We start from the raw sequence: 23486 nt of genomic DNA on the forward strand, positions 1-23486 counted from the left end.
AATTCAATTCAATTCGTGTTTATTTATGTGCCAACTTAACAGCACAGTGGCCAATTACAAAGTTAGCACTAGTACATTAGTAACAATTCCAAGAAAGAAAACAAAAATACAATAATTTAGCCTTAACAGGCGAGGAAATAAAATAAGTACATTTCAAATGGTTATTCCATCGCGTGATGAAAAGGCAATACACATACACACATAGAAGTTAATAATAATAATAACCCAATTAATTCTTATTTAATCGTGCGGCAGCTCAACATCCTAATTTAAAGCAATTCAATTCATGTTTAAATAATAATAATAATAATAATAATAATAATAATATGGCTCTACAGATTCTTAATCTATACACAGTCAGTAGGACTCCTTGGACGGGGCTACACAAAGAGCGACACAAACACAGAATAAATATACACGCAGACATCCGTGCCTTTAGTGAGATTCCAACCCACGATCCCAGTGTTCGAATGGGCGAAGGCAGTTTTGTCTTAGACCGCTCGGCCACTGTGATCGGCATTATTGCTCATATAATTGGTTAATTAACGTTACATATTTATGTAATTAAAACTAATTATTTCTTCTTCTACCTTGATGATTCGGCTCAGATTCAGAAATTAATTCTGAAATTGTGGATCTTGCAGAGAGTCGGTAGAGATCCACGGATTGGGGATCAGCCCGACGCAAGACCGCTACCTACACAGGACAACACAAACACAGAAATCCATGCCTCAAGTGCCATTCGAACCCATGATCTCGTTGGGTGAGCAGACGAAGACAGTTCATACCTTAGATAGGCCACTCTGATCGGCTAGATGCTTCTTGCTGTTATGTGTTCTATTAGCCGCAGTTTTTGCAGTCACTAAAATACCAGTCTTAACCATTGTAAATATATATTTTACTTTTCTCAACTTTAAATAATAATTTTGAATTTTAATGGAACTGCTACTACTACTACTACTACTACTACTACTACTACTACTACTACTACTACTACTACTACTACTACTACTACTACTACTACTACTGCTATTGCTGGGTTACGCGGTAGCGTGGTTGGTTTAGACAGTATGCTACAAGCCGGAAGGTCGTGGATTCGATTCCAGATGAGGTCACTGGATTTTTCAATTGATCTAATCCTTCCAGCCGCACTATGGCCCTGGGGTCGACTCAGCATCTAGCAGAATTGAGTACCAGGAATCTGCGTGGGGGGTAAAGGGCGGCCGGCGCATAAGGCTGACAACCTCACCGCCATCTGTGAACCGACTGTCTAGAGAAAGTGTGGGAGCCTCGCCTCCACGCCCTGTTACAGGGATAGCTTTAACAGCTTTTACAGTTTGTCGATATTGCGTGCTCCGCTGACCTCAGTTCTCTGCATGTGACAATGTCATGTTTTGTTCTGGAATATCATTTTTCCCCCGTCAGTTATTCCGTATAGTGATCCTATCTCGTCACAGTACTCGTTTTTGCCCACGTGTCCCGTCCCATTGTATCAGTCCTCGTTTCCAAGTCTGCCGTCTCCCGAACTACACAGCGAACATCCGTCAGCTTTCCTTTCCCGTTGTTTTTCCCTTGTGATAATTTCGTAACTCCCTTTCTTCGCTCTCATCGTGACAATCTTATAAGCCTCCAACTGATGCTGCTTTCTCAGGTATTTCTTTGTCTGGATGCTTGTCACTTCAAGACTCTCATGACGTAATCGGAAGCTTCAGGTTGGAGAGTTGTGCTGGGGAGCGCGTATAGGCAGAACTGAAATCAGATGCGATGCTGCGTAGTTTGGTAGATAGATAACTAACGTTTCGGAGGAACCAGCTGTCTCAGTCTCCATGATAGAAGAAAGTTTTGGTCGTATCTACGAAACTATTCAATGTCACATGATAGAATTTTGTTATCTAAACACTTATCGCCAGGAGAACTGAACTTGGACAACTGAAACAGTAAATAGAGAAGAAGTTTTGGACGGGAGAGAAGAATCAACTCATATCCCTTAAAGGATTTCGTAAAAAAAAAAACACACACACAACAGCTGGCTGGATGGAAAGGGTTTATTCAATATTTATTGCATTGTCCTGTCGTTGGAAGACACTAAAGCCATTATTTTTCTCAGGAGCTTTTACTACAATGTCTGTGCATCAGGATCTGAAGTGTATGCAGTTACTGCTGCTTTCTGCCAAGCATAACGGTAGTATGATGATACTACGAACTTTTGTTTCAAACTTGTTGCAAAAATAGTTCAACTGGAAAACCAGAACACGCACTTTAAAATTAAACTTTTTATGCAAGCATGACGAACCCTACTCGCCAGTTTTAAACTTATTTGCTACACAAAAGAATTAATTTTTATATGGTGAATACATCGAATCCCGATGAGGCCATAGGATTTTTTTTTCATTTGACCTAATCCTTCCAGCCAGCCGCACTATGTCCCTAGGATCGACTCAGCCTCTGACAGAAATGAGTACCAGGAATATTCTTGGGAGTAAAGGGCGGCCGGCGCGTAAGGCTGACAACCTCACCGCTATCTGTGAGCCACTTGTCTAGAAAATGTGGGAACCTCAGCATCTCACAACCCTATGGGCCTCCACGGCCTGTTACAGGGATAGCTTTACCTTACTTTTTTTTTATTGTGAATACATATGAAAGTTGTCCGTCTTGCTATGAGGTAAATTATTTTTGGAAACTACAAGAGCTTCCAGAATTGTTAGAGTATTTGAAGTTCGGTTCACTACAGAGTCAAAACCTCTGTGTCTTCTCACACGTTACAGAGCGGCTTTGCAGCTCTTATCTAAGAGAACCAGTGTCCCGGAGGAGGGAGGTTAAGCGGTTGAGGAATCGGCGTTTGATTCCTGCCGAAGAAGATGTTTGGCCTGGCTTTGGGGCCCAACCAACCCCATTTCCAAAGGGCACAATGGGTTCTGAAGATGGCGCTGGCCACTCACCTCTGTATAGCATCGAGGTTTAGAATGTGTGAAGCTATACTTCTACTTTCTTATACGTCTTCATGGCGTAGTAGTTAATTAAGCATAGGGGCATATTTATTTATATTGTTTAATTTTTTAATTGCCAATTTAATTTAATATAGAAACAATTCAATTATAAAATAAGAACGGCGAATTTAAAAATCAGGTTTATATTGTGACGCACAGTCCCATTGCTAAGCAACGATTTAGTAAACACATCCCACAGCAAGGAATACGCAACAATAGAGGATATACGTTGCTAGGAAACTGATGTGTTTTCTGTGTGATCTGACCCGAAGCTATATGACGAGGATCTCACGCAGCTAGAACTGGGCACCCGTGTGGAGGAGGGGTCGAATACCTCCACCGTGACCCTGCGAGTCGTAGGAGGCGACGAAAAGGGAAGTTTAAAATCTGAGACAGTAAAATATGGTCGCGAGTTCCAAGGGACTCGGACGTGAGAAAGACTACGCTGGCAAGGACCAGTAGCATATACAAAACACTGACCCGTCGTCTCGTCAGAGAGGGCGCCCCTCAAAAACAGGACTGTAATGAATGACTTGACTAGAATTGGGTTTGATTCCAGTTCTGGAGACGGCAGTTGGAGGTGATTGAAAAGAAATAGTAAGAAAGGAATTAGACTGTGCAAAGGAGACTTCGCGTATGATTTGAACTGAAATTGCTATAAATCCGTTGCCTGGATACGACTACTGAAGGGTGGGAAACTAGTGTGTCTGCAACGGTGAACGGGAGAGTATGTAGAGTAGCTCTGTCTTGCCTGCAGTTCCCAGTTATGTGAAACTATATAGTGCAATAAATCCAATCATCCCATCCAAACCCCCTCTCATAAGTCACCCAAAACCGTGACAGTATCCAGACACCAAATTACGTGGTGTCATGACCAAGAAAATTACCATATGAAGCTTCACAGTCTTCGAAACCTCAAATCGTATACAGGATTTCAGAAGATGCAGTTTCCTACATTTTCGAATTGTAGCTTTAAAAAAGGGGTGGCTCCTCCAGAAGGGCTCAGTTCCATAAGTAAGCTTTGTAAAAGGAGGGGTTCTTAAATGTAATTATCATATGTATTTTGTTTTAGCAGTCCCGTTCATATTTCACAGAAAAACAATGCTTATGGCCCGTAAATATAAATGATTATTCCGAATTCTACTAGCCATATCACAGAATTAACTCGCCCCGGGCAAGCTGCCGTTCTATATATAGCAAAACCTATTTCAGAACGCAGAGCAGAAATAATGGCACACATGAGGGGTCTGTGCCAACACACAGAGTTCAGGAAGCCTTCATATTTCATTCTATCATTCAAAGTTATGTTAACATTGCATTTTACTGAGAATACTATAAGACTAAAATGTATTCCTCGTTTTACGAAGATTCTAATTACGAAGTTTCGCTAATAGGAAAACCGATATTGACGTGTAAACACTCAACTTGACATGCAATCCGAAAACAAAACTCGTTCATTCTAAATCCCATCCGAACAAAAACGAATACGTGCAAACTAAAACGGACACAGACTTAAAGTTTCCTTCAGAATTACTGGTTTTCTGGACTTTGTCCATCGTCCTGTATTCTAGAAACTATAAAAAAACGTTTCGGAAACTGAATGTCTTTCCGTCCTTAGGTGAGAGGGAACACACTTACTTGGTTGCTTTAGGAAAAGCTAACCTCAATCACTGGCCCAGGGATTGAGGTGAGCTCTTTTTAAGGGACCTAACTGAGTGGATAACTTCCCCCTTCACCTGACGACGGAAATAGATCCATTTTCCGAAACGCTGTGGTTTATAATTTCTAGAATACAGGACGATGGACAAAATCCAAAATCCCAGTAATTCTGAGTGTTATACACCACCGTCAGAACCCTTTAGAACCTACTAATAATGTTTCCCTGGGCTCTGCTCCGGTGTGCACCATGTAAAGGCATTTGTCGTCTCTACACAATTTTAACAATTTTTATTAGTATTGTTATATCACAACGTGTCAGTTGGTCATGGCATAGTCTGTTCTCATACATGTTCCGTTTCAAGCAGTAAAATTGGTGATATCTCTTTTTTGCCAATGCTTGCGCGTTCGGGGAAATAACCGCCAATTATATCATTGAACCAATGGGAGATATCGATTCGCATTATGAAATTTAACTTTATGAACTCACACCAGGAACGTAACTGTTCGTAAGAGCGGGGACTGCCACTATTGATTTCCCTTGGCAACACATCTTGACACTCTGCTTGTGTCGGGGCTCACGTATTGATTTAAATGTAGGAAACTCAGTTTTAAAACAACAAGGAGAAAAATGAATAGGCAATGAAAGCAGGCTCCATTCTGCTGTAAGTTTCAGGAGTGAGGTGTAGTGGAATCCGACGAACTGGGCATTAGAATCTCCAACCTCACGGAGCATAGTTTCTGATATCTTAATTCACTTGACGATTCTGTTTCGACTGTAACGGTCAGGGAATGCCTATTTTAATTTTGTATACTATGAGGTGGGCAGGTCATGTAGCACGAATGGGGGCGACCAGGAATTCGTATTGGATATTGGTGGGAAAGCCAGAAGGAAAGAGACAACAGGGAAGACCAAGGCGTAGGTGGGTGGACAATATTAAAATGGATCTTAGAGAGATAGGATGGGATGGTATGGATTTAGCTCTGGCTCAGGATAGGGACCAGTGGAGGGCAATTGTGAACATGGTGATGAACCTTCGGGTTCCATAAAATGCTAGGAAATTCTTGAGTAGCTGCAGAATTGGCGGCTCCTCAAGAATGACTCAGCTCCATGAGTAAGTAAGTAAGTACTTAATCTCACCGGAGGCACGTGGTAGCGTAGTTGGTTGAGGTACTATGCTACATGCCGGAAGGTGGCGGGTTCAAGTCCCGATGAAGTGACTATTTTTTTCAATTAACCTAATCCTTCCAGCCGCACTATGGCCCTGGGGTTCACTCAGCCTCTAACAAAAATGAGTACCAGGAATTAATTAAATAATTTTCCTGGGAAGTAAAGCGCAGCCGGCGCGTAAGGCTGACAACCTTACCGCCATCTTTGAGCCGATTGTCTATATAGTGTGGGAGCCTCAACGTCTCACAAACCTATGGGCCTTCACGGTCAGGTACAGGGATAGCTTTACTTTTTACTTAATCTCACCGATCACTGAACCCCGCGGTCTAAGGCATGAACAGTCTTCGCCCACTCGAACAATAAGGTTGTGGGTTCTAATTCCACTTCAGGCCTGATGTCTGTGTGCGTTTATTCTGTGTTTGTTTTATTCTTTGTGTATGCAGCGTCATTGCGATAGGACTGCAGAGCCATAGATAGATAGATATATAGACAAGTAGGTAGGTAGGTAGACAGACGGATAGATAGAAAAGAAAACAAGAAAGAAGAGAAATAACACAAGTAATATAAGAGAATACTAGAAACTAAGTTGCATGAATAAAACCAATATTCTGAACAAACAATCCGTACATCTCAATATATATATTTACAATAAACGTAATGATGTCAGATGAAAAAATAATTGATAATAACAGAATAATTCATTTCAGTTCGTAAGTTATTTTCTTGTGACTTAACAGCCTAAAGGCCAATAATAAAATAAAAACAATGACGACAATAATAACGTGATTGTATACCCATTGTTAGGCAGCGACTCGATAAACGCATTCCCGCGGAAGCAAAAACGCCCAACAATAGGACGTCCATTGCTAACCAACTGATCAGTAAACATGTCTCCTTAACAACAGAGGCTGTGCTTTCTGCGTTGTCCGTGCAAAGTGGTTATAAAGAATTGTCCAGCAGCATAGTCATGAGCCCCAATCGGGGCTCGACACCAAGACAGACAGACTGACTGACCGTCAGTCGCAATGTGACTTTGACTTTGACATAGAGTCAAGTGTGAGGATACGTACTACAGAAATGATCCTGTGAAGGACCCTCCGAGTCGTAGGAGGCGACGAAAAGAGATGTCTCAAATGTGAGACAGTAAAATATGGTCACGAGTCCCACGGAATTCGGACCCGAGAAAGACTGCGCTGGCGGTAACACACCCATCCTCTCGTTAGAGAGGGCGCCCCACAAAACAAGACCGTAAGTGTCAAACAGTAATAAATATCTGGTCATGAGTCCCAGACACCAAGACTTACTGACTGACTGACTGACTGACTGGCCGTCAGTCGCAATGTGACTTTGACTTGACGAAGAGTCAGTTATCAGAAACTGAGAGAGTTCAGCTTAATTGTTGCCGATAAATGGGTCGAGTTCTGGAGATGGCAGTCGAAAGCGATTGAGAAAAAATGACAAAAAATTAATTAGACTGTCCAAAGAAGACTTCATATGCGCTGAAGTTATAGTGAGACGGCTATAAATCCGTTGCCAGGATACGACTAGTGAAGATTGAGAACCCGATTGCGTGTATAACGGTGAACTGTTAAGTGTGTTGATCAGCGATAGAACTGAATTGCATGTAGTCCCGAGCTGTGTGTTAATAAGGTGTCAATCAATCCATAGCCCGTCTTATAAATCACACGCAAACCCCTTCACATGACAATAATAACAATAATAGTAATTTTATTATTAATAATATTAATATTAATGATGATATCACTAGGTATTTTTTTCCTCCTCCATGTGTCTGAGTAAGAACTTTGCATCCGCACTGGAGCAGACCAAGACCGAAATCTGGCCATGGCGCCAGGGAGAGGAAGAGACGGATAGAGAGAACATAGGAGAACATGGAAATGCGTTCCCATTGTGGGTTATATTACGCTGTCAGGATGCAGACTTCATGGCGTCGAATGGTTGGATGTTTAATGAGTAATGAATTTGAGAAAGAACGGACGTGGTTGTGGCACAACTGGATTGTTATCACGGCATTGGCCTGGAGGGACTAAAGAAAATCACGATAAGCCTCAGTCTAGAGAGAAGGACTTCCCTACCGAGATCCAATAGAAGCACTTCTGAACGCAAATATTGAGTGTTATAGTTTTACCAGCCTGAGAGGAGAAAAATTAAATTATTTTTCATGTAACTCCACCTATTCCAAGTTTAGGAATGAGTGGAGATCTACCTCCTTATCCATATAAACTTTAACATATTTTGTTTATACACAGGAATATTTTCCTTGATATTAACGGTAGATTTTCGCGAGGAAGTTTCGCATATGGAAACACGTATTGAAACCTGACTCTGCCGGAAAATTTGTCAGAATTGATTTTCAGTTTCTCAGTTTGCCAATTTCTATGCATTTAAAAGTAAAACGTCAAAAACCTGTTTGTTATTTACTTCAATTTTCAAATTTGTTTTTAAATGTGCAATATATTACAAGTTATGTACTATGTAAGATTTGAGGCTTTCACGGCTGTGACTATGAAGAAAGCAGTCTTTTGGGATTTGGCACCGTGTATATGTGGTGTTAACCGACGTTTCGGAGGAACGTATGGCCTCAGCAGACTGCTTTTACCGGTTCTCACGGTCTCTTTGCTTGCAGATTTCTTATATATTTTTTCTTCTTCCCTGAAGATGGAGGCGATACGTTCCTCCGAAACGTCGGTTAACACCACATATACAGGGTGCCAAATCCCAGAAGACTTATTTCTTTCAAGTTATGTACTGTGTACAATCACAACATAAAATAATACGAACATGTTTTTATTATGTTGCTATAGTACAATACCTGTGGGTCATATGGCTGCTACATTACAACTGAATTGCTTCAGAATTTATTTTACATTTCGTCAGCTGCCACATTTCGCTTTTAATTTCCGCATCCCCGTACACAAACATTTACATCTGTGTTCTGGTGGTCTTTGTTCTGTTGCGTGTTTTTGCCAACGGACACATTTTCTGGTGTGAGATTACATCAATCAGCGTCCTCCATGAGGACACGTAAGCAGTTGTGGTCGTGACTCAGTTGAGCGATGCGTCGGTCAGCGAATGCATACATGAGGTACTGAATAGCAGTTATTCACGCTGGCCACAAATTTGCGAATCTTACCGCTTTAAATTAATATAATAATATATGTAATTAATATAAGGAGGATGAGGTTGACAGGGCATGTAGCACGGATGGAGGGGAAAAGGAATGCCTATAGGATACAGGTGGGAAAGCCAGAAGGAGACAATATTAAAATGGATCTTAGAGGGGTAGGATAGGACGGTATGGTTTGGATTGATCTGGTTCAGGATAGGGACAAATGGAGGGCTCTTGTGAACACGGTAATGAACCTTCGGTATCCATAAAATGCTGGGAAATTCTTGAGTAGCTGCACAATTGGCGGCTCCTCAAGAAGGGCTCAGCTCCATGAGTAAGTAAGTAAGTATTTAATTGTGGCCGCGCCAAAGCTCAAGCGGTTAGTCCCTGGCTTCCCACCGCGACGGCCCTGGTTCAATCCCGAGTCTGATCAAGTGGGATTTGTGGTGGACAAAGGGGCGGTTGGGAGGGTTTTCTCCGAGTACTTCGGTTTTCCCTGCCAATCTTCATTCCACTAATTGCTCCACGATCACCCTTATCTATCATCTGGGGCTGGTACAATAGGCCAATCATTGGCCGCCGTGCCGAGTGGACTAAAGTTGGGCTCCACCACCCCAATAAGCGAATTAAAAAAAGAGTATGTAATTAGTATATGGAAAAAATATAATAAGTATTCAATGTATAGTCGATATAGCGACTGGCTACGGACTGGACGGCTGAGGGGTTGGAGTTTGAGTCCCGTTAGGGTCAAATTTTTTCTTTTCTCCAAATCGTCCAGACCGGCTCTGGGGTTCACCAAACCTCCTATCGGATAGGACCTATCCATTAGGCACCGAGGGCTCTTTCCCCGGCCGTAAAGGGGCCGGGGAGTGAAGCTGACCACTCACCTCCAGCTATTGCCGACGTCAGGAATAACTGGCTCTATATATCCTCTCCTCCATACGCCTTCTTGTCGTAGTGCTTAATTCGTCAAGCACAGGGACAAATTTACCTTTACAAAATACCTGCTAGTGTGTTGTTTTATTAATTGTCACCGTAATTTATGTGGGGCCACAGGCGTAGGATGGGCGCGTCGTAGTATAGTTGGTTGAGGCACTATACAACAAGAAGGAAGGTCGCAGGTTCGATTTCCGATGAGGCCATTGGATTTCCATTTGACCTAACCATTCCAGATGCACTACTGTCCTTGGGTCGACTCACCCTCTGACAGAAATGAGTACCAGAGATCTTCCTGTGGATAAAGGACGGCCAGCGCGTGAGACTGACAGCCTCACCGCAATCTCTGAGACTTCTATCTAGAAAATGTGGGAGCCTCGGCGTCTCGCAATACTATGGGCCTGTGCGGCCTATTACAGGGATAGCTTTGCCTTTCTTTTTTACCATAAGTATAAGTTTAACCATCACACAAACATGTATTGAAGTAGTTTCTTTCTAAATATACACTACATGTTTCAACCGCAAACGGTCATCATCAGGTGACGTACACAAATCAGTTGAAAATATACACGCCGTAAGTGAAAATTTTGTTAAATTATAAAAACGTGTAAATTTGTGGGGCAAGTAATGAATGGGTAAGATTAAATTTAAATGTACATGGACGTAAGCACAGAATGTCTGTACCTGTCCCAATATAAACATTCAATGTCGCATCTGAATTATCAGATATTTATGATGTTTATCTATTTCTACGTATATTACGTACATAACTGCGGAAATTAAATGTCTTAATAATAAGCATGAAGCATCTTCTAAAATTATATGGTCACAGAAATTAATTAGTAGCAAAATTAACTCAGAAACAACATTTTACTAATCATATCATTCCAACAACATTTAGAAATCCTATGGAATGCTGGTGTGTACAGATCCGTATGGGGGCGCGTGTTTATTCTAGTCTATATACAGGTCTTCTTTTTTCCTATGGCGCTACAGCCCCAATTTGGGCCTTGTCCTGTCTCTATGAAATTCTCCGTTTCACTTCAGTTTACTAGATCTTAGGCATTCGATAGGGCTCCTTGGGCGGGTGATCAGCCCGTCACAAGGCCTTTACCTGTACACAAACACAGAAAAACGCCCACACAAAAACACAAAATATTCATGCCCTGAGTGGGATTCGAACACACGATCCCGGCTTCCGAGCGAGCGAAGACAGTGCATGGCTTAGACCTCTTGGTTACCGTGACCGGCGCTGCGCTATATATATATATGCCTAGTAATAAGAAAATAAGCTGACCATTGTGCGCCCAGTCTAAGGTATGAAATGTCTTCGGTTGGTCAAACAGTGGGATCATGTGTTCGAATCCCACTGAAGACATGGATATCTGTGTGTGCGTTCATTGTGTGTTTGTGTTGTCCTGTGTATTGGTAGCGGCCTTGCAACGAGAGTCCTACGGAGTCTCTAAAATTAAGAAACTGGAGTGAAACGAAGCGTTTCACGGATGCCCTATGCTCCAAGTGGGAGCAACAGGAATTAAGATCGATGGATGGATGGATATTTGTAATAAATCTGTAAAATATTTAAAATTGTAAACAATAAAAATATTCTGACTCGAGTGACATTCCATGATAACACAAGAGCAGTGTATATTTAGGTAACATAAGTGTAACATCATGAATACAGCATTCATAAAATTTGAAGTCTGCACAATAAGGGCAGACCCTGTAAATTCCTTGCTCTTGAAATGCGAATTGTGCCTGACGTTTGGCAAATGGCCATATAAACATACACATCAATCTGTCAGTTCGGGCATTTCGATTAATAACGAAAACCAACTGAAAGATGATCTTTTTGCCCGTATTATATTCGGAAATTTTGGTAAACATTTATTTAAAAATACAGAAGCTATAACTTCTATTTTGTAGAGTTCGCACAAGGCATGCTATTCGTTCGTTTTATTGTTGGATTGATGTGAATCTGACATCAGAATTTATTGAACTTTTTTAAGAGTTTCTTTTCTCGTCCCGTGTACAACTTTATCTTTCAAAGCCTTCTCTAAATGCATAAATAAGTTCTTGTATGTCACAAAAGGGGCAGATGATATTGTGAAACTTAGCAACAGTTCCGAATTCTGAAGGTAAAATTTAAAATATAGTCAATCCAATTCTGAAATTATTATAAATGGAAATATTCTCACTGTACAAGGTTTGTATGATAAACGGGCAAGCGGTAGCGAAATTGGTTGAGGCACTATGCTATAAGCCAGAAAGTCGCGGGTTCGAGTCGATGATGTGAATTTCTTTCAGTCGACCTAATACTTCCAGCCGCACTATGGCGCTGGGTTCGAGACAGCCTCTAACAGAAAGGAGTACCAGGAATATTCCTTGGGGTAAACGGCGGCCGGAGCATAAGGCTGAAAACCTTACTGCCGTCTGTGAGCTGATTTTCTAGACAAAAATGTGGGAGCCTCGACGTCTCACAACCATATGGGCCTCCACGGCCTGTTAGACGGATAGCTTTACCTTTTTTCACTTTTTTTTTTCAAAATTTGTATTGTACTTAAATCTTTAAACAGCAGGGAAATTGGAAGCGTTTAGGGATGGACTGTTACTTATTTAATGACACTGTATCGACTGAAGCATTAATTTAGCATCGAAGAGGAGGAATCGCGTCCGGTGAAACTGAAAATATCGGCGGGAAAGCGTTTATGACAATTTCAAGGTACCATTCTGGCATTCTCATTTAAGTGTTGAGAAAAACCACGAATACCCTCAGTTAGGATATCTACTCTGATATCCGACAGTCGAAACAGATATCTCTCAGATTCTAAAGTGTTACTGGCGATGGTTTATAACAGTGTTTCTCAAGTGGGCCCTCGTCTTATAAAAAGTAATTTACAGGCCGCGTTCTCACAGTGGTTGAGAGCCACTGGTTTATAACACTCAGGATTACAGGGCGTTTGGACCTTGTTTACGTCCCGGTAATTTAAGAACATTAAAGGAACACAGCGTTTCAGAAACTGAATCTATTTCCATCCTGAGGTGAGAGGCTGGGAGACACTTACTCTGTTGGTTCGGTTAAAGAAGCCCAACCCCAATCACTCGTTAGAAGTTCTTTAGAATTCCGGATGATAGAATCCAAAAATCCACTAATCCCGAATACAAGTAAGAAGGTTTAGTGCTTATGAGAACTCGCCCTTTGGAACCAGTGTTATCCATTTAAGACGTCTTCTTATAAAAATAATGAGTGTGAGGCAAGATGCTCAAACAAAAACAAACTCCGTGCCCTGTAGTCCGGAAGCGAACTATACCGACCGAACGACCGCCGCTTGTCGGCGAAGTTAGTGTCAACTTCCGCGGATAGAGGGTGTGGCGTGGTCAGCGCAACGGGTCCCCACGGCCGTTAATCTCGGTTTTCAAGACCGGATCCGCTACTTTTCCATTCAGGTAGTTCCTTAGCTATCCTCACCAGGCTGAGTGGACCCCGTTCCAGACCCACTACTTCTGAGAAAATCTGGTAGCGCCGGGAATCGAACCCGGGACCTCTGGCCCCGCTTTGTAGGGGGAAACAAACTATTCAATGCGATAATTATGACGACAGTGTTGTAGGCTGTGACGCTGTGTAGTGTGGTCAATATTTACCAACCGGCAGATCGAGGTACTGCGTTTTACCGAAACGTCGGTAAGTTATTTTGTTATTTTTATGACACTGTTAGTCAAAATTCATAGAGTGGAATGGTATACATATATATATGGCAGGAGGGTCTGTGGAAAAACACGAATAACCTCGGACGATATTTACAGGTCTAAAGATGGAAGCAGTACCTTCTTCCGAAACATCGTTAATTCTTTTGGGGTCATTCGAGGATGATCTCAGTAGCTAAATTTTATAGTGTCGAATTGTATGGTGAATTGGAAAGGATCGGGAAGGAAGCGGTGGTGGCCTAAACGTGGTATTATCCCGGGACTTACCCCGAGGGGTAAGAAATCTCAGGTCGGTATCTGAACCCGGATTCGAACCAAGGATCCCCCGAACATAACGTTAATTCTACGACAGCCTTTTCGGTTACATCAGTAGATATTCACCAGACTACACGGCGTCAGGTTGCAGAAAATATCGAAATCAGACGGTGGAACTGGCGAAAATGAATTTAATGAACTAACGTTGCTTTGATTTCTCTTTCGTCGTGCCGCGTTTAATTTGTATTTTTTCTGCCGGAAAAATGAACGCGTACCAAATGAGATAAAAATTCATTTTTCCACGATTTCAGTGCCGTATTTGCTTTAGTACTTTTTTGTCTGTCACCATCCCCGCTTTGTAGGGGGAAACAACTAATTTACCATGGGCCTATAATGTGCAGTCGAACTGATATTTTTATATGGATCATACAGACTCTGCTTAGACAGCAGACTCGTTAAATATGAAGCAGTGCTGCATAAACAAAGAGTTATCCTGAGCAATTTAAATTAGTTCTATATTAAAGTCGAATTAGCATTATGGTTTGAAGCTTTCACGGCGGTTCTATGCAACGAAATGTTTTCGGCACATCAGTCTGTCAATATGAAATTACTATCCGACGTTTCAGAGACTATCTCCGTTTTTTATCACCAGAAACTTCTGCTGATATAATCTATGTTTGGTCGTTTTCATAAAACCACACATATATATATATATATGGTGGTCCGAAATTCAGTTAATTGATTAGAAAAATGTAAGCTAAAATAAACTCATGGCCTGTAGTCCGCAGGAGAACTATACCGACCGAGCGATCGCCGCTTGTCGGCAAAGTAGCTCCGAAAATCGAATCCGGGACCTCTGGATCTCTAGCCAGAAACTCTGATCACTAGGCCACATAGGCGGTCGTATCCCAAACAACATACTAACTAACTAACTAACTAACTAATTCCATGAAACTGAGCCCTTCTTAGGATGCCACCACTTGGTCAGCTACGAAAGAATTTCAAATATTTTATGGAACCCGAGGATTCGTTACTGCGTTCACAGGAATCCTTCACTGGTCCCTACCCCGAACAAGATCATACCACCCCATCCAGTTTCTGTAAGATCCGTTTAATATTACCCTCTAACCCATGTCTAGGTCTTCCTATTGGCTCTCTACTTGTGGATTTTCTACCAAAATCGGCTTCTCACCATGCATTCTACATACCCCGCCAATCTCTTTCTGTTTTACTTCATCATTGTAGGTTATGAAGCTCCTCATTATGCAGTTTTCTACAACCTCCTGTCACTTCATCCCTCTTTGGTTCAAATATTCTCCTCAGCATACTGTGTTCTTACCTTACCGTCAAAGACCAATTTTCACACCCATAAAAACTTACAAACCAATATATTTCAGACAATTTAGAGTCTGACCTACTTCAAGTCTGTTCATTTATCGAGCGCGTAGGAAATTAAATACAGTAGTGGTTTTCGGGGGCACGTGGTAGCGTAGTTGGTTGAGGCACTATGCTACAAGCCGGAAGGTCGCGGGTTCGAGTTCCGATCAGGTGAATTTTTTCTATTGATCTAATCCTTCCAGCCGTACTATGGCCCTGGGGCGACTCAACCTCTAACAGAAATGAGTAGCAGGAATCTTCCTGGAGGTAAAGGTCGGTCGGCGCGTAGGGCTGACAACCTCACCGCCATCTGTGAGCCGACTGTCAAGAGAAAACGTGGGAAAGTGGACGTCTCACAACCCTATGGGCCTCCATGGCCTCTTAGAGGGATAGCTTTACCCTATTTTTTTACGACGTGGTTTTCTCTGTGCTGTGGATTGTCACTCACTGACTCCCTTGTTGCAGTGACAAAGCTGTCTCCAGCAAGACAACCCGTGGCGCCTGATCCCGCCTCGACGCCTACCGACGACAAAACTACTCAACCTAACAAGACGGAAGAAACCAGCGTCAGCAAACTGTGAGTGTAACTTTCAATATGCGCATATAATTAACTTTTATAACTTCGTCACAGCTCATATAACACTCGTATGGTGACTAGGCTGGACGCTATTAAACCAGTTCCCGGAAGGGACTACACTCTTCGCTGCCATGTCCACAAGGGCACAGGGACCCATCCAGCTTCCTAGCAGATTTATGCAGGGATATATATATATATATTGTAACTGTCCAGTTTATGGGAAGGTCACTTGATGTTTGTGTATGGTTAGGGTTTTGTGAAATTCCTCACTTTCACCTCACAATTTGAAATTTTCCCCCTCAGACAAGCAGCAAGTGGCTCGGGTCAAGCTTGAAGCCAGCTGCCCATTCGTAAATCAGTCAATTTAATGCGTAAAACAAGGCCGAGTTCTTTAGAAATTCTAAACTTGACAGGGGAAGTCATAAATTTAGCAGCGTCGTTTCCTGCTACCCCAAAATCTCAGTTTGGCAGTCACGCAGCAGGTGGCAAAGTTCACCCCTAAACTGTACAATAGTGGATATTCGCTTTTCTAATTGGAGGAGAATGATAAGCAACCTCCCAGTCTGCCCGGTCAAGCCAATCATCGTCTGAAGTGGGAGGTCCTTTGCCCGAATTTTGGGTAACCAGGGCAAATATTTACCATTCAGAGGGTGCTTGGCAAGGAGGACTCTGAAAGTTACATTCACTCGTGTTCTGATCCCCGTAAACACCCCCGGTGGTGACTATTAAGTGTGCGTCTCAGTGAACAGTAAATAAGCCTACATCCACGAATCTGTGAAGTGTACCACTACGGTGCCGTTTCCGTACAAATAGTGCAGATTTAATAAAGACTCCATACAGTTAATTGGTGTTGAGGTGACTTCCCTACGCCCAAAGCCCCACTAATCACACAAGTCGTGGCCAGTCAACACGCCGTGAGAGGAGTCGAATTGCTCTACCGGGGCTAGCAGAACCGAAGGACGGACAATATATATAATAGGTATATGGAGTATAGCATCTGATGACAGTACACCCTGCGTCGAGCTATAATTCCACTCCTTATATACGAGAAGATACATACATGTAGACAGGCGGACTTACAATAACTAGTTTTAGGACCGGAGACATTCCTGAGAAGCTGATGGTTGCTCAAGGATATGTTTCAACCTTATATATAACTAACTTCAGGAGCGGAGACATTCTTGATAAGCTGATAGTTGCTCAGGGATATGTTTCACCCTTATATATAACTAACTTCAGGAGCGAAGACATTCTTGAGAAGCTGATAGTTGCTCAGGGATATGTTTCACACCTATATATAACTACTTTCAGGAGAGGAGACATTCTTCAGAAGCTGATAGTTGCTCAGGGATATGTTTCACCCTTATATACAACTAATTTCAGGAGCGGAGGAAGTTTTGAGAAATTGATAGTTGTTCACGGACATATTTTAATCTCGTATACAACTAACCGTATATATAACTAATTTCTTGAGAAGCTGACAGTTGCTCTGGGCCATATTTTAACCTTATGTGTAACTAAGTTCAGGAGCGGAGAGCTATACTTGAGAAGCCAATAGCCCTCCTTCTTTCGAACAAATATTGTTGTGTTCATGTGAATATAAGCTTATTTTAATTATTATTTTTTTAAAAAGTAGTATACAGCTATTGGAAAGTATAGTAAGTGGAGAATGGCTACGCATATGTACCGAATGTTATCCACTTTTTCTGCGAAATATTCCTTAGATTAAAAGCGCGAATGGCAAATTGAAATTATGATGATGATGATCCTAATTCTAACATTGATCTCGTTTGCGTTATTTGCAGAGGGAAACTTCATGACCTACCCGAATTGTACATTCCCTTTAACGTAACAAGTTTCAGCCCCACCCTTTGCATCATCCCCTTCTTCGTTTTATTTCTTACCTCTCATTGCTATGTATACGGTCACACCCATTGTGCAATGAAATGTGAGGTAACGTCACCAATAAGGTTCACTTCGCTATGTTACAACTCTACCACTTGAACTTTATGTAGATCTTGTTGACTTACTGACGATCCATGGACCATTCATCACATGACGTAGGTGCCAGCATATGAAGCGTGTCCTTCGGCTCTGGTCAACATTCAGCTCATCAAATCAAGGAGGATAAGTCGAGCGGGGCATATAGAACGCATGGGAGATAAACGAAGAAAAATGTACTATTTGTTCCTGCCAGTTAGCCGTCTCACATACAGCTTGCTTTTTAAAACCTCTTCAGCTTAAAGCCCAGAGATAGATTTGCCTTACTATAAATACTGTGTACACAGTAAGGGGAATTCCAAAATTATTTCCAGGGCCTACTGTAAAATTCAAGTTTATGGATGAAATTTCTCTCCAGACACTGCAAGACACTCGTGATCACATCCCTGATGGAGGCATAAAAATGGTTAGAACTGTAAATGTCATGACACGACTTTTACTCTTCGTTATTCAGTACAGTAAACAACAATACGTAACGTAATACGTAGTAATTGAAGCCTTCACAGCGGTGATTACGAAGAGTTTTATATTTTGTGGGGTATAAAGCTATGTAGTTCTTGAAAACCAAACAAAGTTTCGGAGAAACATGATGTTTCTATCTTCATAATCAAATAAACCAATCAAGAAACCATCACACCTGCTTGTTTGGCTTATTCTTTGATCCTTAAGATGGAAGAGACATATTCCTTCGAATCGTCAGTTGACTTGCAACGGTCTACACGCCGATATATCCCAAAACTTAGGACTTGATATATAATAGTTTGAAGTCTCTTGGGAAATTAAAAAGAAATTCTGTATCATTACTTGCAGACATGCATTTAGATCACTTTTACACGGGATAAGAACGGACTTAGTAATGAAACATTCATGAAAGTAGTTATAGGATCGGAAATGATCCGGAAACTGTACTGTGATTTGGATCTGAACATATCTCTTATGGAGTTCAGCGTTTAACCAGTCCGCTATGAAAAAAAAAGGCTATAAACAACACTAAAATTCGGCTTAACAATTAACTGACCCATTAGTTCGTACATGGACTTTGTTTCCTGCACCCAACCAATTCTCATTTCTACAACCGGCGTGTACATTTGTGGAAACTGTAATTGCGCACTCTCATATACGTTCAGTATTGATTATATTACTCACACACCATTTCCATTTAAGCACACTTCTTTGCAATATTGTGTGAACATGAGGAGGGTGATTTGAGGTTTTCACGGCGGTGACTATGAAGAAAGCAGTCTTCTAGGATGTGGCACCGTGTAGATGTGGTGTTAACCGACGTTTCGGAGGAACGTATCGCCTCCATCTTCAGGGTAGAAGGAAAAATAAGAAATCCGCAAGCGAAGAGACCGTGAGTCTGCTTGTACCGGTTTTCACGGTCTCTTCGCTTGCGGATTTCTTATTTTTCCTTCTACCCTGAAGATAGAGGCGATACGTTCCTCCGAAACGTCGGTTAACACGACATCTACACGGTGCCACATCCCACAAGACTGCTTTCTTCATGAGGAGGGTGATCTGAATTGTTTGTATCACTTTAAATTTCAGTTCTATTTAATCACAGTTACAATATTAATAATAATATTTTCTTCGTTTATTTTTCTCTGCCCCTTTCTGATTCGTTGTTACTTTGTTCTTGTCCTTCTATGTTTATTTTCTGCATATTTATTTCTATTTTCGTCTCTTTAATTTAGGTTCCACTATAATACATTTAAGAAGGCACAAACATTTGAAGATAAACGTTAAACATATTCTAGTGAATTTCATATTGGCTTCACCGCAAGTTTTACGGTCACTGAACATCAAAGTGTAATTACATACCGATATATGTAGTATAAATCTTGATATAATTTTCAAATAACAACGACTCAAAATAATAATATAAAAATAGCTAATATATCCTCCAAAAATGTGGGACATTTTCAGATATTTGGGAACGACAGTAACAAATCAAAATTTGATTCAGGAGGAAATAAAAAGGAGATTGAATTCGGGTGATGCTTGTTACCATTCAGGCCAGAATCTTTTGTCTTCACGTCTGCTGCCTAAAAACGTAGAAGTTATAATACATAAAACTATAATTTTGCCTGAGGTTTTATATGGGAGTGAAACTTGTTCTTTGACATTAAGGAAGGAACATAGACTGAGGAATGTTTTAGAACAGTGGTTGGTTTTTTAAATTCACCTAATCCTTCCAGCCGCACTATGGTCCTGGGGTAGACTTAGCCTCTAACAGAAACGAGTACCAGGAATCTTCCTGGGGAGTAAAGCGCGGCCGACGCGTAAGGCCGACAACCTCACCGCCATCTGTGAGCCGACTGTCTAGAAAATGTCGGAGCGTCAACATCTCACAACCCCATGGACCTTCACGGCCTGTTACAGGGATAACTTTACGTATTTTTTTTTTGTTACTGAAAGAGTCGTAAATTAAGCCACAAAGGGCCACACTCACATATTGTAACTATAAATACGGAAGAGAGTTGTGTCCAGTTTCATGCTGCATTCTAGCGCTTGTGGATGGACATAAATAAAGTCTCCCGCCTAGGGGATATGAAAGTGTTGGATCTGTGGAAGGGACGCTATAAATTTCAGTCAGGCTTGGCTTCTCCTTCCGTGTAGGGTTTTGTCCCATTGGATCCCATGACCCTACAGTCCACCTTTACATTATCTAGCTCTGCACTTTGCTTTTGCTGTAATTGCTAATATTTAAATTTATTACTCCCTCAGTTATCGAAACGGTTATCTGAGCCACGGGCGAAAGAATGAATATACCCAAAACGAGATAGTCGCCCACACAAGGAATCTCAGTTATACAGCGAATATTAAAAAAAAAAAAAAAAACCTCTGGCCCCAGTCGATTCATAGTTCAGTGTTTTCAAGAGGGATGGATGATGACCCTTTGATCATATATATTGTATGCACATTAATTCGCTATTTAATGAAAGGAAAGTTCTTGAAAATCGTTTGTTATGCTAATATTCACTAAATGGTACCTGACTTTTTTTTTCATTAATTTAAAACGATATTCAGAAGCACTGTGACATGACACCTAAAAACCGGAAATCAGTGAAATAGTGAAATCAGAATAGAAGCTCACTGGTAGGCAACGGCTCGGTAAAAGTATTCTCGCGACAATGAATACGCAAGCAACAGTCGAGTAATTCAGTTGTTATGCAACGGCGCTGTAAATACGTCTTACTAATAATAGGTTGTGTTTTCTGCGTGGTCCGTCCGAAGTTATAAATAAGAGTTCAACTGAGAAAAATCTAGTAGAGTTTCAGACGCCAGCCTTCCAGGATATGAGCCTGGGAGCAGAGGAATTGAACCGAGTCGAGTCTTCGGAATTGGCAACTGCAGAATAATGACAAGAAGGGAATTAGACTGTGACAAGAAGACTTCATATGTGATTTGAAGTGACAGTGAGACTGTTATACACGTAAATCCGTTGCCAGGACACGTCTAGTGAAGACTAAGAATCATAATGCGTGTGTGACGGTGAATTGTAAAGTGTGTAGACCAGCGATATCGCTGTATTGTCTGTAGTCTCCGGTTGAATGTCGAATATGTCAACAGAGTGAATCATCCAATCCAGAACCCCGTCTGTAGTCACCCCTACACGTTACAGCACGGTAACCTGACATAATATGCATATTTTATAATGTTATAGAAGAGTTTCCCAATACATTACACACAATCTTGTATGTATATCACGAGCTAGGTACTTAACGTATTAACGGCAACCAAAGAACTTGAACGCTTTAGCGTCATGTTGTCCGTCATATCGGTTCTACTAACCGTAGAAGCTTATTTGTGAAAAGAAAGGCCAAAGCCTAACCTGAAAATGTTTTTAGATATTTATATTTAAAACCCAAATTCAAAAGCCTAATAATTTCAGAACAGCACCAAAGCCTTAATGTTTTAAACACGAAACCAAAAGTTTAAAATTCTAGACTAGTGTTTCAGGCAAATTCTAAGGCCAGGCTTTAGATCTTTTACAAATACACTTCTAAGGTTGGTAGCAGTGATCATCCATTATTACTGATATTTATTATACAGAACTTCAAACACGTGTGGCGGAGATGAGAAATGAATAATTCTGGTTTGGAAAATTTAAGGGACCAGTTCACTCGGGGTAACTAGGCGTAGATGGAGGCATAGTATTAAAATTGGTTTTCAGGAAATAGCGCGTGACGATGTGGACCTGGTATAAATTATTCAGTACTCAAGAACGAGCTTGTAGGATCTTGAAATTTCGAAAAAAATATGGAAAATTTCTTGAAGACCTAAGAGACAATCAGATGCTGAAAAATGGCTATGCAGCAGAGAGTCAGTTAATTTGAAGTGTCGTATAATTGTCCTGGGGAGTAAAACGCGGCCGGCGCGTAAGACTGACAACCTTACCGCCATCTTTAAGCCGACTGTCTAGATAATATGGGACCCTCAACGTCTCACAACCCTATGGGCCTTTACGGCCTGTTACAGGGATAGCTTTACTTACTTCTTACTTTTTATATCCAATTAGATAAATATTCAGACAATATTTACGTTAGAGAAGTAACAATAAATAAAAAGAGGAAAAGAAGCTGCAATATTCGATAGTTTAGCAGTCGAGGAGTGGCTTAGTGACAAAAATCGATCGCTTCAGAAATAAACAAGTAAATGTTAAGACTTGCGTAATTAATCCGTTCCTCTTATACCTTACGGAGTCGATGTTTAATTTTTTTTATTTTGATCACTTTACGGACGGTAGGACTGCTTGGACGAGGGATCAGGTCGTCGCAAGGCCTCTACCTTAACACAGGACAACACAAACATGGAATAAACATACACATATCAAACATCCATGGCTTGTGTGGGATTCGAACGCACAACCCCGGCTTCTGAGCGAGCGAAAACAGTACATGTCTTGGACGGCTTGGCTACCGTTACCGGCAACTATGAAGTCACTTGTAATATTTTGTTTAGAACAAAAATGCGTTACAAAGGTCTCTACTGAAGGAGAGATACACATTTTCAAATGCGTTAATGAGAAAATTCGTTAATTGTGAACGTTCATAAAGCTAGAAGCTCATACGAGTAACTTTAATCTGTACGACTACAACATAAACTCGTAATAGTTTTGAGTGATATTACGAGTGCGCATGTGCTCTGTAAAATTTTTACCGAGGCAAGAAATATGCATGGAACAATAACGGAGTTGTATCACAGAAGATGGTACTCTTCATAACCACCTCTGTGGGGACTTCAGAACATACAACAGAATAATTGTTGGGTGCGTCCCTTTCTATGCATTTCGTATCATATAAAGACAGCCTCTGTGGGCTAGTGGTCAGAGTTCCTGCCTACAGAGCCAGAGGTCCCGGGGCTACCAGATTTCCTGAGAAGTAGTGGGTCTGGAACGGGGTCCACTAAGCCTCGTTAAGATAATTGAGGAGCTATTTCAAGGAAATAGCAGCTCCGGTCTAGAAAACCGAAATTATCGGCCGTGGGGATCCATTGCGCTGACCAAGCGAAACCCTCTATCCGCAGAAGTTGGCACTAACTTCGCCGACAAGCGGCGGTCGCTCGGTAGGTATAGTTCGCTTGCGGACTACAGGCAACGGAGTTTTTTTTTTGTTTTGTTAATATCGTATGAAAGTAAAGTAGGCGATAATTCTTCCTAGAACTTGTTTAAAATGAGAAATTATGACG

The 23486-nt window shown here is 41.4% G+C and overlaps 1 protein-coding gene across 2 annotated transcripts in view; it reads left to right on the forward strand.

Moving 5' to 3' along the window:
- LOC111867606 (regulating synaptic membrane exocytosis protein 1) overlaps positions 1-23486 on the forward strand; it is a 395538-nt gene that overhangs the window by 166349 nt on the left and 205703 nt on the right. For both annotated transcript variants that reach the window (XM_033752742.1, XM_033752743.1), the window contains exon 4: positions 15683-15794. In XM_033752742.1, the coding sequence (XP_033608633.1) occupies positions 15683-15794 (112 nt within the window). The remainder of the gene's footprint in view (positions 1-15682; positions 15795-23486) is intronic.

Source organism: Cryptotermes secundus, unplaced genomic scaffold (genome assembly GCF_002891405.2).
Source record: "Cryptotermes secundus unplaced genomic scaffold, Csec_1.0 scaffold548, whole genome shotgun sequence".
In the NCBI taxonomy this organism is placed as follows: Eukaryota; Metazoa; Arthropoda; class Insecta; order Blattodea; family Kalotermitidae; genus Cryptotermes; species Cryptotermes secundus.